This window comes from Notamacropus eugenii, chromosome 4, assembly GCF_028372415.1.
Source record: "Notamacropus eugenii isolate mMacEug1 chromosome 4, mMacEug1.pri_v2, whole genome shotgun sequence".
Classification (NCBI taxonomy): Eukaryota; Metazoa; Chordata; class Mammalia; order Diprotodontia; family Macropodidae; genus Notamacropus; species Notamacropus eugenii.
The window spans coordinates 237833674-237857375 of record NC_092875.1 but is presented as its reverse complement, the minus strand read 5'-3'; the positions used below and the strand labels follow the sequence as shown (position 1 = coordinate 237857375).

General features: G+C 39.8%; 1 protein-coding gene across 1 annotated transcript in view; it reads left to right on the top strand.

Annotated features, from left to right (window-relative positions):
• LOC140501075 (uncharacterized) overlaps positions 1–23702 on the top strand; it is a 70923-nt gene that overhangs the window by 34370 nt on the left and 12851 nt on the right. The window contains exons 3-5 of the mRNA XM_072604275.1: positions 1747–1883; positions 8820–8980; positions 20435–20547. Of these exons, the coding sequence (XP_072460376.1) occupies positions 1747–1883; positions 8820–8980; positions 20435–20547 (411 nt within the window). The remainder of the gene's footprint in view (positions 1–1746; positions 1884–8819; positions 8981–20434; positions 20548–23702) is intronic.

Here is a 23702-nt window from a genome sequence, read left to right as displayed (position 1 = left end):
GAAGTTATCATGATGTTAGAGTTAGCAAACTCAAACTGAATTATACAGTGATGCTATTTCAAAGAGAGCGTTAGTAAGAGAACATTGAAAGCAGGGGCCAGGTGGAACCACTCCACTTGTAGGAGTGATATAATTGCGGTTTGATGCTCCTGCACATTTAACCATTTTGTCTTTGTCAGAGCTACTGGTTACCAGTCTTCTGGGAGGGGCAGCCTCAAGAGCATGGGTGATACCTGTGTCCCTGGCATTATCTGTTTATCGATGCTTTAAATATACTTATCCATGTTTATTCATCACCTGTTAAGTACTTAGATATAAAATACGTGGCAAAAATTTTAGGTGAAATTTGTCATATTCCCAGCCCCCACTGTAGGGGACTGAGGAGATGGAAGGTCCTTTTCTACCTTTCTGATGGTCCTCCCCACCCTACCTCTAGGCATTATATATTCTCTTTCTGGTTCTTCCTGGACTATCTGACTTTATCTTTTCTTTATAGTGCTTCATATTCAGACATTTCTTTCCTCTTTTCCTTTCTCTATCAAAAGTTGCCATCAAACTGCTATTCTCCCCTCAGGGCTTGTTTTTCAAGATGCTTAATCTAGTTTGTTGCATTTAACCAGACTTTGAAGATACCACGTAGCAACCCAAGGGCAATGGTCCAGTTGGGGATTTCAGAACAGTGAGGGAGAGATTGAATAGGCAGGCACACTTGTCTTTGGGCAAGTGCTAAATCATTCCACCTGTAGTTGCTTACTCTGTCCATGTATAATGGGCTCTATACCTGCTCATTTTAGAGAATAAACTCCTTGAGTATAGACTCCTGTCTAATACATCCTGGTATCTCCCCTAGCATGGCCAGTGATTAATGTTTATGGAAAGAATTAATCACAGAACACGCATGGATCATGGATCTAGAGCATGAAGAGATTTTAGGGATCATCTAGTTCAACTACTCAACACTGCTGCTAAATCAATCTTCCTAAAATTCAGTAAGCACATGAGCAGAGTGGTACCACCACCCTCATTACCTCCTACCTCTACTGTTACAATGGCCTTCTATCTGACCTCTCTGCTTCTGCTCTGTCCTATCTGTGCCCCTCCCCATCATCCTACACACCGCTGCCAAAATGATCTTCTTAAAACACCTCATTTTACTAACTCCTCTTAAATCTATGGTTGTTAGACAGCCTGAAGGTATTTATCTTCAAAGTCCTTAGCCTGGCATTCAATGCCCTCCATGGTCTAGCCTCAACATAATTTTCCGATTTTATTTCCCAGTGCTCCTCTTCACAAATCCTATGCAGCCCCCAACTTTGGAATATCATCTGTATATCTTTGTCTATGTGATTTTTTACTTAAAATATCCCCTTTTCCTTAAACGCTCTTCCTGCCATCTCTAACCTAATCAGTTCTTAAAGGATGAGCTCAAATGCTGCATCTTCCATGAAAACTTCCCTATTGCTTCCATTTGCTATTATCTTTCCTCTGAAATAAGCCCTTCCTAACTCTTTATTTCACATCCATATTCTACCTCTTATTGTTGTCTGTGTTCACATCTTATTTCCCCCTTCTAGAAGTTCACCTCCATGAGGGGAGATAAGTCTTACTCATCCTGGTGTATCCAACAGTGTCATGCACATAGAAAGCACTCAGTAAATAATTGTGGAATAGATTGGATTGGATAACATATGGTACGATGTGTGAAGGAAGCAAAATATGTCTTTCTTTTCACATGTGACATTGTAGATTCTGGATAAGATTGAAGATGTGCAGGAGTTCATTTATGGTAAGGAGCCTGACCTGCTGAAAGCCCTGATCCCTGTCCAGACCACGCATATCACCATCATTACAGCTCATCTCAGAACCAACCAAGACGTGCAAAAGTAAGAACTCCATTACTGTGTCTACAAAATTGGTTTTATTCATATGATGTTTTTTTCCCCAAAACTCATGCCATTAAAGAAAGATATTTAAAGAAATGTTTTTACATATAACATAAGTATCCTTTTCAACTCTCAAAAATGTTATTTGGTATTTATAATTCACTAGATTTTTAGCATTAGAATATGTATATGGAGCCTACGTGTCTGTGGTAGGGTGCTGAGCACTGTACTTAATTGAGCTGATAGGAAAAGTCTCTAAATAAAGGGCAACAAGTTTTTATTAAGCACCTACTATGTTCCAGGTACTCTGCTTAGTTCTTCACAATTATCTTCTCTGATCCTCACAACAACCCTGGATGGTATTATTATCCCCATTTTTTATAGATGAGAAAACTGAGGCAGATAGAGGTTAAGTCACTAGCTAGTCAGTGTCTGGGGATGGATTTGAAATTGACTTTTCTTGCCTTCGGGTTCAGCATTGTCTCCACTGTGTCTCCTAAGCTGCTTCTTTAAATGTACCTAGCTGAATTAGAGTGAATCTGCCATCCAGGTTACTTTGTAATACAAAACAGTATTAGTGACAGAGTGACTTAGGACATTTCTGTATAGAAACTATGAAATCAAATATTTTGACCAAAGTAATCTCCTTAATAAGCCCATCTGCACATAAGTTTTGAAAGGTAAATGTGGGTAGCTATTATGCTAGGATAAAAAAAATGGTTAATTCAGTGAACCAAGTTCCTTGACGTGAGGAAGCTGGTGGAATAAGAGGGGAACAGGTCATTTAATCTTGGATATTTAGTGCAAACACTCTGTTTCCATGATCATCAGTTTAGTTTAGAAAGAGCTGCTCTAGTGGGATTTGCATGCTATTTGCATGGTCATGCCTCTCCCTCATTCACTGCTGCTAGCCAATCAAGGTAGAAGCACAGAAGACCTAGGGGGCAGGAGATAAAAACAAAAGGCAAACACCATATGAATAAAACCAATTTTTAGTTTGGGAACTGGTGTTGGAGAGAGGGAATTAAAGGTACTTAGTAAATTGGGTGATGACCGAATTGAATGTTTTGGGCATGAGTGACCACAGAGTCATCCATTTCACTGTTTTCTTTAAAACCCTTTGGGGATCGTTATGTGGGAATATTCTTAGATGCACCTTACATAGAGATCTGGGGAATTAAATTAGTTTCCCACAAGTGCCTAGAGCTTAACATTGCCTTATATCTATATAGCACTTCATGTGAAGTAGGTAATGGCAGCATTCTTATCCCCATTTCTTAGATGAGGACACTGTGAGTTAGAGACAAGAAGATAGTTTTCCAGAGCACACAAATAATAAGTGAGGGAGGCAAGACTGACCAAGCCCATTGGCCAAGCCAAGTTTCAGCTATAGACCAAAGAATGAGAAGCTGAAGTCCCCAACGGGCCAGAAGGAAGCAACAGAACAAGGGCTAGACTTGAAGGGGGAGGATCTGAGTTTGAACCCTAACTTTCCCTAAACATGGGCAAATCATTTACTCTATCTGGGCCACATTTCTCTTGTCTGTAAAACAAGGAAGTTGGAATCAATGACTTCCGAGATCCTTCCACTTTCAATACAGAGACTCCACCTTACAAGGACTAGAAGAGACGTTGTTGTTCAGTTGTGTCTAACTCTTTGTGGCCCCATTTGGGATTTTCTTGGCAAAGATATTAAAGTTGTTTGCCATTTCTTTTGCCAGTTCATTTTACAGATGAGAAGGCTAAGGCAAACAGCATTAAGTGACTTACCCAGGGTCACACAGCAACTAAGTGTCTGAGGCTAGATTTGAACTCAGGTGTCCCTGACTCCAGGCCCAGTGCTCTATCCACTGCACCACCTAGCTGCCTTATAGAAGAGACAACACTACATTAACTCTGACTAGCCCCTTAAGAGTAAATTCAGAAAGTTCTTCCTTATCTTGTCCATCCCCCAACCTATACCAGTGGTACTTGGATTAAATCTAAATCTTGAACTACTCAGGTAATCACCTATAGCAACAGATATTGGGAGCTCAAGTGAGAGGTCCCAAGAAGGGACCTGAATTGAGATACTACCAATTTCAAACTAGAATCCTTTACCAGAATTTAGTACATAATGGGGGAGAGGACAATACAACTGCAAGATATCAAGAGAAATCTGTCATTGCCAGTTTGTGGCTGAGTAATCACAAGGGATGCAGTGGAGTGAAAAGAGAATGATGGGAAATGGGAACATCATAAAAGATCCTTATTTGCCCAAGGGTCCCTGGGTCCTATAGATTTACTTTCCAAGTCTGCCTGTTTAGTGTAAGACTAATGGGTCTCAGTCGTTACTCAAAGAACCCAAGTCTTCTTATTCTTAAGACAGTGTTCTTTCGACTTCTCTGTCCTTTGGGAGCAGGAGAAGGACTTTTTCAAGGCTCCAACCATCTGTATCAGTATCCTCCTACCAACTTACACTGTAACATTTCAGCAACTTAGAATTTGCCTACTGATGAGAAATCCATCATCCCTCTACCCAAACAAGGATGGGAGAAGAAGTAGAGAATGAGATTCGCCCAACTTAGCCAGGATGGTCTTTGAATGACAGGGGTCCAATCAATCACAAAGCTCTTTTTTCATAAGACCCATCAGAGCTTATACTTCATTGACATAGCATCTAGTAAGCCAAAATTACAGGACAGTACAGTGCATAGAGTGCGAGGCCTGGAGTGAGTCAGGAAGACATCTTCCTGAGTTCAAATCTGACTTCGGATACTTACTAGCTTTGTAATTCTGGGCAAGTCACTTAACCGTGTTTGCCTCAGTTTCCTCATCTGGAAAATGAGCTGGAAAAGGAAATAACAAATCACTTCACTATCTGCCAAGAAACAGGAAGAGATGGACATAATTGAAAATGAATTAGTAACAAAAAACAAAACAAAACAGAATTGCCTCCATTCTATGACGAAACATTGGAATAGGACATTAGGAGAGGAAGGGAGAAATTTGAGAGCTGAAATGTTTTAAATTTATACACCATAATCTCTTGTTTAGTCATATTTCCCTTTTCATGTCTGTATTATTAAGTAGGGGAAAATACAGTTCTATTGATTACCTTACAGGTAGAATAAGAATATGGCAATACTAACCAACTTTACCAGAAATAATCAATATTAGTGTCTAATACAGTTGGTTAATTTTATCAAGCCACTATTATCTCATTTTCACAATCACTTAGAGATTGTTAGGTGACCCAGTGGATAAAGAACTGGGCCTGGAGTCAAGAAAACCTGAGTTCAAATCTTACCTCAGATACTCATTATGTGACACAAAGTAAGTCACTTAGACCTCTGTCTGCCCCAATTTCCTCAACTGTAAAATGAAGATCATAATAACACACACTTCCTAGGTTCGTTGTAAGGATCTAATGAGGTCATATTTTTAAAGTGCTTAAGCACAAATGCCTGGCAAAGAGTAGACACTTAATAAATGTTTGTGCCCTCCCTCTTCCTAAATAAACTGTGGGATGATACAGATTGGATAACTTAAAGAGTTAAACTTGTTAGGCAAGCAGTGATGACCTAGGGTTTTTTAGTTCTGAGATGTCCGGATCTTTGCAGGACCTATTATGGAAGATAAATGGGAAGTACTTTCCATTTATCTGTCCTTGGTTTCCAGGGAGTAAACTTTAAATCAAATTTTTAGCTTTGTGTCATGGCAGTGGGAAGCGTGAGTGCCTTTCAGGTGTAATGAGAAGTTATGATTAAAGCCTGTGAAGGGCTGAGAACAGATAGGTGGCAAAGTGTTTTTTCAAGAGTAATCTTCGGAATGTAGAGTGGGCACCATGAGCCAAGCAGGGACTGAAACAGTAAACAGGACGAGTTTAAGCCATGAATGGATCCCCACTGAGTGAAGAGCCAACCACTAGTGGGTTTATAGAGGTCAGACCCTTCCTGCCTGGAGAGGAGCAGAAGAGGGCAGCTGCTGTAAGTAGATTTCAGAGTTCTTTTCATCTCTCAACTGGAAAATAACAAACATCACTCTGGAAATCTCCACACATAATGCTGTTCCCCACACCTGTGTTCTCTCTCTCTGCATCCTTTACTATGATTAGTATCTGGAGCTCTTAGACATTCATAGATCTTGTGGGCCAAAACCCAGAGCTCCCATTATGTAGCTCCAGGGTGATAGAAGAGAGGGCCCCAAATAAGTGCTAAGTCAGAAAGACTCAGATATTTTCTAAACCTATGACCCTGAGAAAGTCACTTCAACATTCTGTGCCTCAGTTTCCTCAATGGGAGAGTTAGATTTAGGCTCCTTTCAACTCTGAAATCTATGATCCCATGATCCAGTGTGTAGGAGGTTCTATCAGTGCATGCCTGAATTAATGCAAAGGTCATGTTAGCAGCAGAAAAGTATTGGGTGAACTAGGCTTTGCATGATGCTCAACTGAGAAAACTCTGTAGTATTTGTGTAAAATTACCTCCCTGCATTCATCAAACCAAGAATGAGTGAACCTTTCAGCCCAAGCAGGAACCTTACTGAAAACCCAGGAAGAAGGGAAAAGGAGATCTTTGGATTAACATTCCCTCATCAACCTCCTGATATGATCATGAAAAAATGAATGCTTCCTGGGACATCATTATGTCAGTGCCTCAAACACTTTAATTAGAAACACCCCCAAGTCCATCTTGTATCACCAATTGCCTTTGGGCACGTATTAGTTTTAGGGAGATGTGATTTGTGAGAGTGCAATGAACTGAGTAAAATTTAATCTGCTTCTACCCTGTTGATGCCTTTCCCAAGGGTTGTCATTCCTTCCGTGTGTACCAGGTATCTTAATTTGGAATGTTTTAAATTCATATAGCACAATGCAGTGTCACACTCACTTTATAAGGAAAGTCTGGAGAACAGAAAAAACCCAGCTATTAAAAGGGAAATGGACATGGAGGGAAGGAGGGAAAGGAGTGAATGTTAAGAAAACCTTATCATCCAGATTGCCAATATCAATCACTCAACAGGTCACTTTGCCTGCGTAGGCCTGTCCTTTGTGACCAAAGCCCAGACTCCTGGCAGGATTGTAATTCACATGACATTTATTTCTTCCACATGTAGGGTTGTAACCAGGCTAGAGCATTTGGGTGTCTTTGCTATTTGGAGGCACTGAAACCTCAAGTGGAAGTTTCTACCTATGCTGAAATTAATTGTTTTTAATCTGTTATTTCACTATTCCTGTTACCTCTTACCACAGACTTCTTGTCCACAGGGTCAGTCAAGACTACATTGTCCTGAGGCAGTGAAACCTCACTCCCTGCCCCTAGTTTATATGAAAAAACCCTTCTAGAAATATCCCATAGAGCCACTACCAATTGTCACTATATTTTTGAAGAGAGACCATCCATAGACTCCTAGATCTCAGCTTAAACATACAGGGGAGAAAACAAGACAGAGATAAGGCAGTACCAGGGGAGAAAGAAAATCTGCCTTTATAGTCACAGTGCAAGTCAAAGACTTATGTTAGCTATAGATTCAATTCTAAGAATCATAGGACCATGGAATGTTAAATCAAGGAGGTTCCTTGGAGAGCATCTAATCCAATCCCCTCATTTTATAGATGAAGAAACTGACGCTGTGTCCAAGTAGCATATTCTATGTTCAAGTAACAGATTCTGAGTTTAAGCTCAGTTCTCCTGTCTCCCCAGTTCTGTGTTTTTTCATTAGGAAATTGTCACACAGCTTCACTCGATCCAAGAGCGTAGAAGCCTATCATGCAGTTTCTCTGAAATGTTATTAAAATAAACAGCTATAGGTCAGAGCCATAAATGCATATTCCAGAGAGGTCCTTTTTTGCCATTTGTTAATTGAAAATAAACCTCTCTCTTGAAGTGGAATTGTTTTCTTTTGTTAGCCCTCTGGCTGCCTAAAGGAGTTAGTTATATTTATGATTAGGGAAAGACCAGGCAATTTAGTGAAAAGTCAGAATCTCTTTCCAGGGCCTCTTCAATCTTCCTTTCTCTGCACACTGTCTTGCTGTCTTTCCTGGCCTAGCTGACCAGCGCCTCAACTTCTGGACCTTTAAGTTTCCAGCAAGATTTAATTGTCATGTATCTTATTCCCTCAGAGCCCTGCTGGCTGACTGACTAGGTAATCTGATAGGCTAATCCAGTAGCTTGGCAATGCCTGGCACAGAGTAGATGTTTAATAAATGCTTGTTGACTGACTGACTGACTGCGTCTTTGGGCTAAGAAGGTTAACAGGCACTCAATCCCAGGGAGTGAGTGTGGCCTGGATTTAAGGCACCATGGCAGACTAGAGAGAGAGATTTTGCAAGACTGACTGACACTTCCAGAATCTCAAATATTGGCAGATGGGCAGCTGCCTACTCTGACTAATCATGGGGCCAGCTTTGCTGATGCTATCTGTCAAATGAAGTTATAAAAAGTTTATCCGAAATCAGGGGGAAAAAAGGTTCTGATTTCAAATCCCATATCCCATACCTTCATTAGCATAGTTTTTGATTCCTCAAAAGAATTAGTAAGAGAGCCTTTGATGTATCAAATATTAAGTCTTTGATGTTTCACATACTATGTGCCTAGAGGGATTAATTCTGATTAAAAAAGTGTAGTGCATGGTCTATCTGGCTGCCATTGACTACTTCTGCCTTCTTTTATTAATATGCTAATGGAAACTGGCATCCTGGTAGTGGAAACACCATGTGTCTGCTGTGGTACTACAATATGCCCCAACCATCTCACACCAATTAGCTGGAGTTTTGCTAAAGGAGGATGGGAGGGGAAGCCTTCCCAATATAGGAATTAAAAAATGGTTTTTTTTCCCCAACTGCTGATACTTTAATAATCTGCCATATTCCCTTGTTTTCCCAGAAAGAAGATAGTAATCCGAGGCCCTTTAAATACCCAATGGTTCTCCTTCTCTTGTGTGTTTTTTTGACAGGGCCATCTCAGCTCTGGAACAGAGCAAAGTTCATGTGATAGAGCTTTTGGAGGGTAAACTTCTTAATATGACATTTCATGGGATTGGCCAGTTCAGCAATCAAGTGATATACGTGAAAATGTCTGGAGAGCAGGAGCAACAACTGCTGAGCAGAATTGCAGGTTAAGTACCTAAATGTGTGTATGAGTAAAATCAGTCACGGTGGTTGGTCTGAAATGTTAGGTTTATTTAAATAGTTTTTGAGATTTTTATGCCCGACCAGACATTTTATTCTGAAGATGAAAGAAAAAATGTATTCTTGAAAGTAAAAAAAATAGTCAATTTTTCTCCATCAACTGTATTAGAAAATATTATTTGGAGACACTTGTCCTTACGAATGTCCCCTTAGTGGTAGTTTTCTTCAATCTCTTAACCTCAAGGTTTCTTTTTCATCATTTAAGATGACTCTTGATGGGGAAGAAGTATTTCACAGTGCCTTGGACATAGGAGGTGTTTAATGAATGCTTGTTGACTTGATTCAAAGGGAGAACACCAAAGACATCTAACAGAGGGGGAAGATCTGGGTTGAATTGAAGTCAGCAGAGGCCTTCTGATCAACAGGACTGCCTATGGCCTCACAGTCGGATGGGAGGATCATCATAATTATTCGCCAGTGACTTAGCTTTTACCCACCCAGGGTCACAGTCTATTTTGAGAATGAGTAATTAAGCAATGATTTGGGGTATAGGTCTTTTGCATGAGCCTTAACTCTAGCAATTTAACTCCATCATCACCATTATTCAGGCCTCTAACCAAGCACCAGATCTCTTCATGAGCTCTACCCTACTAAGAAAAGATGGTTTGGGGACTACAAAGAAATAGCAGCATTGATTTAGGCCTTCAGGAGAAGTGTCCAGAAGGCCCCACCTCCTCTTTCCCTGTCAGTTCAAGCATTACATGGCACTAAAGAAGAGGAATCCTACAAATGATCCCCACCCCCACCCCCAGGATGTATCTGTTAGAATGAGTCAGATCTCACATTTGTTTCTGCAAAATGTGTTTTCATAGCTTCTTTACAGAAGGAATTTCCCCCTATCCATTTTCAGCTTTTTGACTTTGAAGCTTGCAGCTCTTTTGAAAAGCAGCTCTTTTTTGCAGCTTTAATTTTATTTTCTTTCCTTACTATGCAAAAGTAGTTTTCTCAAAGTAGGGGAATATGCACAGCCTCTAATAGACCTGGAGCATGGTCCCTCAGCATCCATTTTCACCAAAGTGACAAAGACTGCCCCCTTTCAGTTCTGTGCCTTTCCTCAACCTTTGCAATGTGCTCAGTAAAATAGATCAGCAAGGCATTTGCCAAAATTTCTAAGTGTTTTCCTGAATTTGATCTATTTAGATTTTGTGGTCAAAATTTACTGCTTTAAAATGATGGTTTCTACCATATGTAAAATTTTGTAGTGAAGTTATCCCCCATCATGGAAGTCTTCTTGTCTAGCTATCCCTTAGGACTGAGAGCTCAGTTACTTAGAATGGAACAAAAGTAACAATTTTATAGGATATGAGACCCTTGAGAAGATACTCAGAGACAACCAGGAGATGACTTTTCCTCCTAATCTGAACTAGGGTAGAAACAGTTACTGGAGTGGAAGACATCACCACTCCATGTTACTAAGCTGGCAGGCAGAATAAAGTAGAGAATGTTGACAAGGAGCACACATAGGTGGTGACTGGCATAGTTACCTGTGCTTTACCGGAGGGAAAAGGAGCAGCAGCGGTAACCTGCCCCTCACTTAAAAGTCTTCCTGGTGCCCTGGCATCCAAAGAATTTGCCCTGTTCACTTGGTGAAGCTTGTCCAGCTGTTCAAGATCTTTGAATCCCAGTTATGGCTTTAACACTGACTACCTATGTGACTTCAGCCAGAGGGACTTCACCCTTCTTCCAGGTCTTGATGTCTCTGACTCCACATAATGGAAGGATAGATATGCAATCTTTCATGTTAAAAATATTGTATAAGAGTGAGTATGACACTTTGAAATGCTTTGGGAGAAAAACATTAAGGGCATTTTATTTTTCATTGTTTTTTGTTATAAGAACCTTTAATATGAAATAGGTTGCTTTTCAAACGTGTTATTGGAACTAATTTATTAATCACCTTATACTGACAAACTACAGAGTTGAAAGGTCAAGTCAATAACCATTTGTTAAGTTCCTACTATATGCTAACATTTTTCCCAGCACACAGCTTCATTTTTTCAGAAGCTCACAAAAGCCACACTGTAGCTGTTATTTCCTAGTGGTGAATTAGGCATCTTTTGAAGAAGGATTGGGTTTTTGATCCACAAAGGTATTCTGGTATTCCAGTGACTAATGCTTCAGTGTTTTAATCAATGCACTGAGACCTTGAAAGGGTTAATGCCACTGGGAAATGTGCTTTCACTTGCAACCAGGAAGTACCTGAGTCATACAGCACTCTCTTCACTTTCATCATCCTAAAATTAAGAAGATTTGCCATGATTTATATCCCAAGGGGCAGCTTATTTAAAAAAAAAAAAAAGTCAGGCTCTTGGTCAGTGTGAGCAGATGTTACCAGGTAACGATAGGTCTCCATACAAGTAAAATAAAGCAGGTGATTGCTCCATTTGTGGCATTGCATGTTGAACAGTGAGTAAGGCAAACAAAAAAACGTTAGCCTTGGATCTTGAACAAAATATTGATCCATAGCCAGCTATCCCTTTTATAGGCAAGGCATCAGCGAATGAATTCCTGGAATATCTACCTCAAACTTGAACTGTTGAGCCCACCACCAGTAAGATGTCTGTCTCATTGACAGCAGGCAAGGGCTTGGTTTAAAGGGTTTAATTTAATATCTTGTGGGAAGGGGGCTGGCCTTGACTGCATTTAATGGGTCTTGCATAAGCAGAGAGTTCATTATTTGCCTGCGTTACTTCAAACCTGTCTTCCTGAGAGACAATGCCACATTTGGACCAATATTCTGTCTCCCATTATCTCGTTTCTCCCAACATGTAAGGTTTTCACATAGTATTTTCTTCCTTGTAATGTTTGCATTTCATTTAATGTTAGGAATCTCAAAAGGTCCAGGACCATAAATAGTCTTAAGACAAAAGCTCTTCCTTCCACAGCTCAAATACTCTAAGGGAAAAAAAAATGAAATTCTCTCTTCGTTACAGATCATTTGGAAACTGGTCTGCCTAGGGGCTCTCTCTTTCTCACCTACATATAGGTAAATACAGAGAGTACCATTTTCCTGAGACTGGTCATCACATTAATAGCTCAAGAGATGCAGTCTGGGGTATCGGGTTTCTATCTGCCTCAGAGTCAAGATGATTTAGGTTCAAGTCCTAACTCTAGCACATATTGGTTATGTGACATTGGATAGTGCTCAAAAGTTTGTAAACAATTTTACATATAATATCATCTTTGGTCCTTAAAATAATCCTATGACATAATCAGCTCCATTTTCCAGATTATTAAACTGAGGCCAAAAGAAGTTAAGTGAATTGCCTATGGTCACATAGCTAGTAAATGTTTAAAACAAGATTCTAACTCACTTCTTTCTGACTAATAAGTGTAGCATTTCATGTTTCAGAGTTATAAGGGAAGAATTCCACTTCCAGACCTCAAACTATATTATGAAACAGTAGTCATCAAAACCGTTTGAAATTGGGTAAAAGAGAGAGAAGTAGATCAATGAGACAAGGGAGAATCAGAAATAATGAAACTCAACATTGAATGAAACAGCATTCTATAAAGCAGAAAACATCTTACTTAGGAAAGAACTCCCTATTTGATAAGAACTGATGGGAAAACTAGAAAGTAGTCTGGAAGAAATTAGGCTTAGACCAACAATTTGTGCCATATTCCAAAATAAATTCAAAATGGATATATCACCTGAATATTAAAAATCACATTCGTGACTCAAAGCTACCCACATCCAATAGCCTTAAGTTTCAAGATATTACACCCACCAACAAGTCATTGGGGCAAATCATGTGTTGTCCTCCTTAGTAACCTTCACTTTCCTTGAAAAACAGAAAATTTTTTTTTGATGCTCATTATGGCTTTTAGAACTCATAATACAGTTCAAATAATTTCTATTTATTTCCAATTAAATAAAATAGAAAAATAAATAGATAATGTAGAATCATAAGATCATAGACCTTAGAGATCATCTAGTCTAAATCCCTCATTTTACAGGTAAAGAAACTAAGGCCCAGAGAGGTCACATAGGTTGCCCAAGGTCACAAATGAAGTAAGCAACAGAACTGGGATTTGAACTCAGGTTCTGTGACACCGAATCAAGTACTTTATCAAGCATTATATCTACCATGTCACAATGCCTCTCACAGTGAGCTTCAGAAGAACTTAAGCTCTATATTGTTAGGTGGGTCCACTATCTTTGTGAACTTGCATTGGTCTTGTTTTGTCCAAAGACAAAGTGTAGGTGGAAAGGATGGTTCTATTGTATCACAGGGAGTGCACTAATCTGTAAAATAAGTGTGCATTGTGGGGTTTCCTTCTATGCAGATGTCAAAACAGGGAAGCTAGGTGGTACAGTGGATAGAGCACTGGGGCTGGAGTCAGGAAGACTAATCTTGATGAGTTCCAATCTGGCCTCAGACACACCCTAGCTGTGTGACCCTTGGCAAGTCATTTAACCCTGTTTTCCCCAGTTCTTCATCTCTAAAATGAGCTGGAGAAGGAAATGGAAAATCACTTCATTATCTTTGCAAAGGAAACCCCAAATGGGGTCATGAAGAATACCAAACCACAGCAACAGATGTCAGAATGCGGCCGAGCTTGAGGGAAGATGAAGAATGGGCTCCATTCCTCTTTGTACCAAGAAGACCTATGATTGCCTAAGTGATCAGTCAATAAGCACTTATTAAGTGCCTCCTGTGTGCCAGGTACTGTTTTAAACACTGGAGATACAAGGACAAAAGAGAGCCTCTGAGAGTTATCTGAAAAAATCCAGTTCTAGAAACGGTCATTAGTCCCACAGATTTAGAATAGGAAAAGACTCTAAATGTCATCTAGTTCATCATTGTGTAGATGGAGACGCTGAGGACCAGAGACACGAAGTGATTTGTCCAAAGTCACACAGGTAGTATAGAGACAATACGTTGATAACTAACTCTTTTCATAGTCAATTATTCTAGAAAAAAAGTGTCATTAAACGTACAGCCAACTATCTTCTCCCAAATCAATCTTTAGATAAGTCCTGCTGGATTAACAAGATTTCCTTCCATCATCCAAAACTCTATTAAATCTTACTTCCATGTAAACAGTGTAACCCTTAATACTTTCCAATCACTCTCACTAACTCCTTTTCACACGCTAAGGTCAAGAGAATACAGATCTTTGCTTCAGACAGTTTCCCTCAGTCCTCCAATGTAGATCCTGTGTGCTCTACCAGCTGCCCTATCAGAACCCTTCCTACCCCTTGGAGGGAAAAATGTAAGAAGTAAAGGAATGCTGAATGGCAAGGTTGGCCTTTGGCAAGATTGTGCAATAGGTGAAGTGTTTCTATGGCCCATCTCTGCTGCTTTTATCTGCATTATCTCCTACAACCCCTATAACCCTCCTTGTAGACCTAAGGCACACTCCCTGTAATCCTCTCCTCTGGGTCTAGGCATGTGTCTCAACTACTATGCTGACAGTTCTCAAATCTACCTATCCTGTCCCAACTTCTCTGCTGACCTCCAATTTCTCATCTCCAACTACCTTTCAGACATATCAAACTGGATGTCCAGTAAGCAGTACAGTAAACATCTTAAATTCAATTATGTTCAAAATTAAACTCATTATCTTTCCTCCTAAACCCCATCTCCCTCCTACCTTCCCTACTGCTGTTGAAGGCAACACCATCCTCTCAGTCCCTCAGACTTGCAACCTAGGGATCATCCTGGACTCCTCACTCTCTCTCACACCCCCAATTCCAATGTGTTGCCAAGGCCTATCTATTGTACCTTTGCAATATCTCTCAATTATGCCCCCTTGTCTCCTCTGACAATGCCACCACTCAACTGGAGGCCCTCATCTCCTCAAACTTGATTATTGTAATAGCCTGCTGGTGGATCTGCTGGCCTCAAGTCTCTCCCCACTCCAGTCTTTATTTCATTCAGTCACTTAAGTGATTTTCCTAAAGTGCAGATCCAATTATGTCACCCTCTCCTACTCAGATTCTGGTAATTCTCTATTGCCTCCAGGATCAGATACAAAGTACTGTCCTTCAAAGCCTTTCATGATCTAACCTCATCCACCTTTCTAGTCTTCTTACACCTTGCTCCTGCCACTTTCTCTTGAATTTAGTGACCCTGGACTCCTGACTGTTCCACAAACTAAACACCCTATCTCTTGACTCTCAGCATTTTCTGTGACTCTTCCCCCATATCTGGACAGTTCTCCCTCCTCTGCTCTGAGTACTGACTTCCTTTAAGTTCCAATTAAAATCTCCTACATGAAGCTTTCCTCAAGTCCTCTTCATTCCAAGGCTTTCCCTCTTTAAATTATTTCTTATTTATGCAAGATTTAGCTCATTTATATATTATTTGTTTGCATGTTGTCTCCCCAATGAGATGGTGAGCTCTTTAAGGGCAGCAACTGTCTTTTGCCTCATTTTATATTCCCGAGGTTTTGTTTTATTATTATGCCTGGCACATAGTTGGCACTTAATAAGCGTTGAGTGATATGAACCTTACAGGTAATATATGTTGTATATATTATGTATAATAGAATCATAGATTGAGAACTGAAAGGAACCTTAAAAGTCATGTAATCCAAACACTTTTTATATGAAAACCAAGACCCAGAAAGATTAAGTGACCTAACCAAAGTTAGTTAAGTCAAGTCAACAAACATTTATTAAGCAACTTGTATTTGCCAGGCACTATCCTAAGTGCTGGGCACACAAAGAAAGAGGAAAAATACAGTCTCTGCTCTTAAGAAGTTCACAGTCTAACATGCAAACAACCAAGTCCAGACAAGGTAGATACAAGATGACTTGGAGATAATAAAAAATGGGAAGGAAATGAAGGGGGCGTGGTCAGGAAAGGCTTCTTCTAGAAGGTAGGATTTTAGCTGGGACTTGAACCCACAACAATCTAGAGACAGAAAAGAGACATAGGTAGTGATAGACCCAATATCTGAGCTTAGGTGCTCCAATAGGTATTTATGTATGCATGTATATATGTGATATATATGTATATGTGGGCACATGTATGTGCATGCATAGGCATATACACTAATATATCCATATAGAAATGCATATTCAAAATATACATATATTTACAAAATATATATATGTGAATGTGTACATATGACTACATATAGATGTGTGTACACATATCTAAAACATGTGCGTTATATGCCATATATTGTAATGGGGAGAGGATCTTGACTTGTGATTTCATCAGTGTATGAAACCTAGTTTGTAAACTCCTTCCGCTGGTGTGAATGTAATTTGTATGTAGCTCCCAGTCTTAGAGAGTTGTCTTTGGACATCAAGAAATTATAACAATCGATAAACATTTATTAAGCACCTACTACGTGCCATGCATCATGCTAAGTAGGTGCTGCACACAAAAAGACAAAAGACAATCGCTGCTCATAAGGACTTCACAATATAATGGGAAAGATATCTGTACTTACCATCTTAGAGACAGGAAAGGAAAGGGAGAGACTGAAGGATAGAATTTGGAACTCAAAACTTTTTAAAAAATGTATAACAATTGTTTTAACATGTAATTGGGGGAAAAATAAAATGTATATTTTAAAAAAATCACAGCCTAATGGGAGAGACAACATGCAAACAAACATATACAAAACAAGCCATATATAAGATAAATTTGAAAATAATTCATAGGGAAGGCACTGGAATTAAGAGAGAATAGGGAAGATTGCCTGTAAAAGGGAGGATTTTAGTTGGGATTTAAAGGATGCAGGGGAGGCCAGTAGTCAGAGCATGTCAGAGAGAGCATTCCAAGGCAGGACATAGTACTTGGAACCAAGAGATTTGAGTGTCTTATTCATGAAACAGCCAGGAAACCAGTATCATTTGACTGAAGAGTATGGGGTAGGGAGCAAGCTGTAAGAAGCGCGGAAAGGTAGGAGGGGGCTAAGTTATGAAGGGCTTTGAACGCCAAACAGAGTATTTTGTATTTTCTCCTGGAGGCAGAAGGAAGCCACTGGAGTTTATTGAGTAGAAAGATAACGTTATTGGGCCTTTGCTTTAGGAAAATCACTTTAGTAGCTGAATGGAGAATGGATGGGAGTGGGGAGAGACTTGAGGCAGGCAGAAATGCTCATTATGTGCTAGAGGCAGGGTTTGGCCCCAGGTTTTTCTGAATCAAGCATGGTATGTGTTATTCTATTCTGCTTCTTGTATGGTTGCTGTTCAGTCATTTTTCAGTTGTATCTGACTCTGTGACCTCATTTGGGTTTTCTTGGCAACGACATTGGAGTGGCTTACCATTTCCTTCTCCAGCTCATTTTACAGATGAGGAAACTGAGGCAAACAGGGTCAAGTGACTTGCTCAGAGTCACACAGATACTAAGTGTCTGGGGTCAGATTTGAACTCAAGTCTTCCTGACTCTAGCCCTGGCAGAGCTGAGAGAAGCCATCAACTTCGCTCTCTCTTCCTGAGTCATTGGAATCCAGCGGCAAGACATGACAGATGACTGGTGAAGGCCCCAGATGCAGGGGGAGACCTTGGCCTTTTTAAGCTAAGGTCATTCCCAGGTCTCAGTTTGTCTGATGCCACACCCATTCAATAATTAAAGGCTAGGTAAGAATTGAGAAAAAACCTGGCCTAGTTTGCCTTCACAAAATAATCAGTCCGGGCGGGGAAGACCTTCAGGGTTTCTGGACAGAACAGAAATTTTTATTTACCTCCACTCTGAGCCATCAAAATTCAAACAATGAGCAAGATTTTAAGGCATAGTCAAATAGCTCCATTTGAATCACAATGGCTTTTATCAACCCTGGTTTTCCAGATGGTAGTTGTAAGAACAGATAAGGTTGCTTATTCAAAAACAGGACCACAATGACTTCACTGTGGTAAAGTCAACTTTCAGTGTGTCTGACTGTGATTAATCAGACCAATAAGAACTTGGAATGCTCTACCACAGGTTAGGCACAAATAGTCCAGGTGAACATTTGGAGTGGATAATCTATCAGCATAGTAGTAGTAGGAACAGAGAGAAGAACGTGATGGATAGGGAAGTTTGGTGTATCATGGGGGAGCCCGTTTCTAGCAATATCTAAATAGTGAGTAGCCCAGATCTCAGCTGTAACCAACAATAACAGTGCCAAGAACATGAGAATATAGTAAAAATGTCACAGAAGTAAAATGAGATGAAGCCAGATTCCTTATATTTTTTGTAGGCCTGTTAGATTGTCAGCTTGGACGCATGCTAGGATAAGCTGTCCCTCTGAGTGGAAACCCTGCCAAACTGCTGATGTACTTGAAAACTAGAATCTCTTTGCTTGGGGATCTTTAAGAGTGGCAGAGACACCCAACAGGCAGAAATTGTTTAGGGTAAACCAAGCCTCCATGCAGCAGAATGGGCCAAATGGCCTCTCAAGATTCTTTTGGGGTCTCTGATTTTATGACCACTGGACTGAATATTTTTCCCTCAGAAGTGTGCTTGACTAATATACCTAGTAGATGTAAGTGCTCTCAAGCTGTCCAAATAAGTAAGTACTACTATGACAGGAACAGCAGTTACCCTCTCCCTATTCTCCCAATATGCCTGAACTTTTATTTGCTCATCCTCTGAATCAGAGAATTGCACTATGGATGAGTCATTGGCCTCTGAGGGACTGCCAGCTGCAGCAGGGATGGTTTGACTATGCAGCAGGCATGAAATGAACTGGCTATCAGACAATCAATGTGCAGGAGCAAATGGCTTTCTTCCTTTTCAATCCAGGTAGAATCTTCTAGCCCATTTTCATAAACCCCAAATGTATTGGGAATCTCTAACTTCTCATTCATTTGGTTCCTTCCCCTGGTTCTTAACATGCCTTCACTTTCTAAAACAAGTGTTTCTTCTCTCAAGTGCTATTTTTTTCACCTTTTAGGTTTTGAATATCTTCAGAGATTATGGAACTGAAAAAAAAGAACCTTTAGACATCATTCTAGACCTTCTTTGTGGGCAGCTAGGTGGTGCAGTGGATAGAGGGCTGGACCTAGAGTCTGGAAGACCTGAGTTCAAATCCCACCTCAGACACTTACTAGCTGTGGGACCCTGGGCAAATCATTTAATTCTGTTTGCCTCTGTTTCCTTATCTGTAAAATGAACTGGAGAAAGAAATGGCAGATCCTCCAGTATCTTTGCCAAGAAAATCCCAAATAGGGTCACAAAGAGTTGGTCTCAACTGGACAAGAACCTCTTTGTGTTTCCAGCCCACAACCTAGCCCTCAAGAAACCATGTCCCAGGGAGTTGATGCAAATTTGCCTGAGGTTACAGTATCAGTTAGTGGTAAAGCAGGGACCAGAAGTGTGGTCTTCTAACTCCCAGGCCACTTCTACCACCCACCATGCTTCCTCTGTGAGGAGTGTGGTGAACTTGATGTCTAACTATTCTGGGGATTTTTTCGAACATTTTGAAAAAAAGAATAATAAAAAATTTAATCGCAAGATGTGATAAATTACTAAGTCAAGTCCAGCCTCATCTTTGTACATAAGGCTGAAATGCCTCACATCTCTGTATCAGGTTGCCATTTATCTTCTGAATCAGAGACATCTATCAGACCCTTCTGGCTCAGTCAGTCAACAAGTATTTTTTGATCACAGACTATGAGCTAGGCTGATAGCTCTAAGGTACTATCCTTTCATTCAGTGAGCTTAAAGACAATGACCAACATTGCTCTAAAGCAGGCCCACAACACTCCCAAGTGTGTGGAACAAGATTAAAATGTAATTGGGAAACGTTTGCCAAATAAATAAAAATCCAATAGAATATAGATAATGTTAACATTTTCTAAGTCAGTATGCACATGAAGGCAGTGCCCCACTCCCTTCTTTTTGAGCTTGACACCACTATTCTAAAGAATCTTTCAAGGGGTTTCTAAGATCTCTTTGTCCAACCAAAAGAACCTAGCCATTGGATGATAATATTGGCCATTTGTCTCTTAATGTTAGCATGTTCCTTTGTTCCATACACAAAAGGAGGAAAATTGCTTCTACAATTTATATCATCACTAAATTTTCCATCTGTAGTTGCAAATCACCATGTAAGCCAACCTGCTGCATTGAATCCAATTGAGGTAGAGGCATAGTGGTTGGAAGCAGGGGAGGACTTATGGACCAGAGCTTCAACTCTATCCATATGCCAATTATATCATGGCACAATTCATGAATTCCATGTCATTTCTATCATCAGAACTCACCAACTTGGCAGCACTTAAAATTTTTTTGATGAAAACAAATGTGCATTTCACGTTTTGAATTTGTATTTTGAATATGTGACAGCTGTGAAAACATAAACTTTGGCTGCTCAATCAGTCATAATCATATGCTGCAACTAACGAGATATTTTGATAAAGACAATGATGTAGCCTGTGTCCCTCCTTGACTGTCCCCCAAAGATAATGACAAATTGCTTGTTTACCAGAGGCCGTGGAGAGATCTTTTCAGGAAATGAACATAGACATTACAGGTAGCAAAGACTTCAGACCACATCTGACTTTCCTGAAGCTATCCAAAGCACCTGCCCTAAGGAGAAAGGTAATTAAATTGATTCAAGCCTTTCTACTAAGTATTCTTTTATCACTTTTCATTGTCTTTTTTTGTATAAAGAAAGATTTTTCAAGTATGTTATTCTTGGTTTATGTTCCCCTGTCCACTGAGGTTGACTTCTCCTGTTCTGGTTTATTTTAAAAAATGAAAATAATCCTTCCAGGGAGTTCTTTAAGATTAGGTCTCCCTCTCTCTCTCTGGCTAGAAGTGAAATGGTTACTCAAAGGCCTGAATCCACCCACTTTTGATTTGTGACATCCTCCTGTTTGCAACCTGAGCTGATTCACACCCCCTTTGGCAGCCCAGTGCCCATCTCCTTCTACCCCCTTCTCTAAGGGTTTATCATATTAGTGCAGGATTTAGTGTAGATACTAAACCTGTTCTAGGCCTACTCAGAATTCCCCAATTCAAGAGTTCCACCAACCTCAGCCTCCCCAGTAGCAAGGACTACAAGTGTACTATAACATCTGACTTGTCCCTGATATATTGAAGATAATGTTCCCTGAGCCACCATCAATAGAACAGGTTTTCAGTTGGTGTTCTAATAGTGGTAGTGGATTGCACTGAGTCATCTACCATCTTAATCCCTATCCATACCGTGGTCTTATAATTATAGAAGCAGATGCTCAGGTTCTGGGGTGAAGTTTGTGGCCATCAGAAAGTTGGTCTCACTTGGAAGTTAGCTGCTCCATTTGGGAAATAAGCCCGTGAGCCTGGCCTCATTAACATCTTACCAAACCAGCACCACCAACAGGGCCCTTCCCAGCAACTGGCAAAAGATTTAATCTCCTAACCTTGTGATGGATGGTAACTCTTTGTAGGATGAAGATGAAAAGGTTTCACTTATGGGATCTTCAGATACAAAGGCACAAAGCATGTCCTTAATGTGTGTGGCTACAGACTGCTTGGGTTGTAAAGTGATTCTATGTTTGCTTTCGTGGTCAAGATTTCCTGTGATATCAGAATTGTGAGATCATTTACTCCCATTATCAGATAGGGGCTGGGGAAGGCATTTAGCTTGAGTGAGGGGAAAGGGGAGAAAGAAAGAGGAGGGAGAGATTAATGTCATGTTGGAATCCAGACTGCAGAGTTTCTTTTACAATTATAAATATTATATGAAGTGCTGATGTAACCTTTACTGCAGCATGACATGGGATTTGACTGTTTTTATGACATACACTTAAACTAAGAAACAAGTCTCTGATTAGATTAGCCTTCTCAGCAGACTGTTGTCCTTCACATTTGCAAGAACACTCTTTTATTTATTGGATCAATCTAATACAAACCCAACTACCAAAATAACATCCATCCAAACCAGAAAATGTGGTGCAATAAGGAAATCCCTTATATTCTTGAACCATAAATGTCTTTAAGCTTGGCTATTGACTTGGCTAAGCAATATACAAAATGTAAAATGCTGAGTCTCACATACTCAGTGCTGTTGACTTTGCATGAAGAATTAGACTTAGGTTCAGTTCATGTTGCATAGAAAGGAGAAAGAAATGGGATTTTAATGACTTAAGTAGTTTGTTGGGATTGCAGATCGCTAAATACAGTAAACTAAGAAGCAAATTTAGCTCTAAAGAACAAAATTAGATTTTTTTCTTTCCATTTTCTATTCAATAACATAATTATTTGTGCAACTTATCAATTCAGTAATTTCCAGGGAATTGGTCTAAGTTGGGGGGTTGGGGCATCACTGTCACCCTTTTTCCCTCTCCTGTTCTGTTGTTAAGCAGCTTTGCAGATTGCAGTCAATCACAGTGAATTAACTCTATTTGGGTGCTTACACCTAACTTTTAAAAATTAATCTTTAACATTCATTTAAAAATTAAAGAATGTCAATTTGCCTTTTAATGACTTTTACAACAGAATCACTTAATAGTAGGATTGCGAGGTTTAACTTTTTAAAAAAAATAACATCTGTCAGGTGAAAATTTAAAAGGAAAGAATAAGGAGGGCTGAAAATTAAAATGGCCCATTTCTAAGAATTAAGGGGAGAATCCATATAGCACAGGAGATATGATGTCAAGCAAATAAGGCACCAAAATATTGTTCTAGCTATTATGATGCCATCTACTGGCTGTACTTACATTTTTATACACTGACTCACCATTTCAATACAATACTGTGGAGGATACTTAATATCACTCATAGATGAAGTCCTAATAGCTTGTTTTATTTTCAAGGCTATATTCGTGGAGTTCTGTGATGAATGTCATTCTTTGCAAGGGCATCGCTACTTTCTCAACTTCAGCCTACATTTTTTAAAAAACCTGCTGTGGATATAAAGGCTTTTCTTTAGATTTCATTTGTATTTGCAAGCTCAAAGCTGTTGCTCACCAAAGTCTCTGTGTGGTGGGTGGATATGATGGTTATTGCTTCCACAAGCCCAATCCTTTCCAGATGTACCATTGACATCTGTATATAGTTCCTTTGTGATTGTACCTTAATACATTTTGCAAAAGCAGTCAGATTCCAGCTGCTCACCACATAGGATATGGGCAGTATGCCAAATGGCATGCTTCATATGCTAGTGAGTAACATACAGACAGTCTCCATCTGCATTTCTGTGTTTAAGAATAATCAGTACTGATGTCCAGCATAAATAGAACCCTCAGGGTTGAAACAAGATTTGATTCTTCACATCCTACACCTGTAAATTTCAGCAAAAGGGCCTTTGAAGCCAAACTGTGTTAGTTGCTTGCATCAGAATTAGGGAAGCACGGTATAGATTAAAATAGTACTGCCTTTGGATTTTATAATGGGGGGTAAATTAATGTCTATGGACAGTTCCCCTAAAATCTCAGAGCTCCAACGCTATCATATAGGTTTACTTTCAATTAAAAGATTAAGGTAGCAGCCAATGTGGTTCTCTTAAGTTTGGCATAAGAAGTATGCCAAGGCTTTCTGCTTGTCATTTGAAAATAGAGTCCACCAGAAGGGTGAAAAACCAAAGTGACCCTTGTCTCCATGTTACTGGGACGGTGCTCTGGTTAGCCGATTCACACCAGGTTTCCTGCTCTAGGGATGAAAAGTTCAAGGGTAGCCTTCCAGGATGCAAAGAAATGGGGAGTCATTTCTTCTAAGTCAGGAAAATAGGTTCCAGTCAGTCTAGCAGAGGACCTGTCACATTGAAAGGC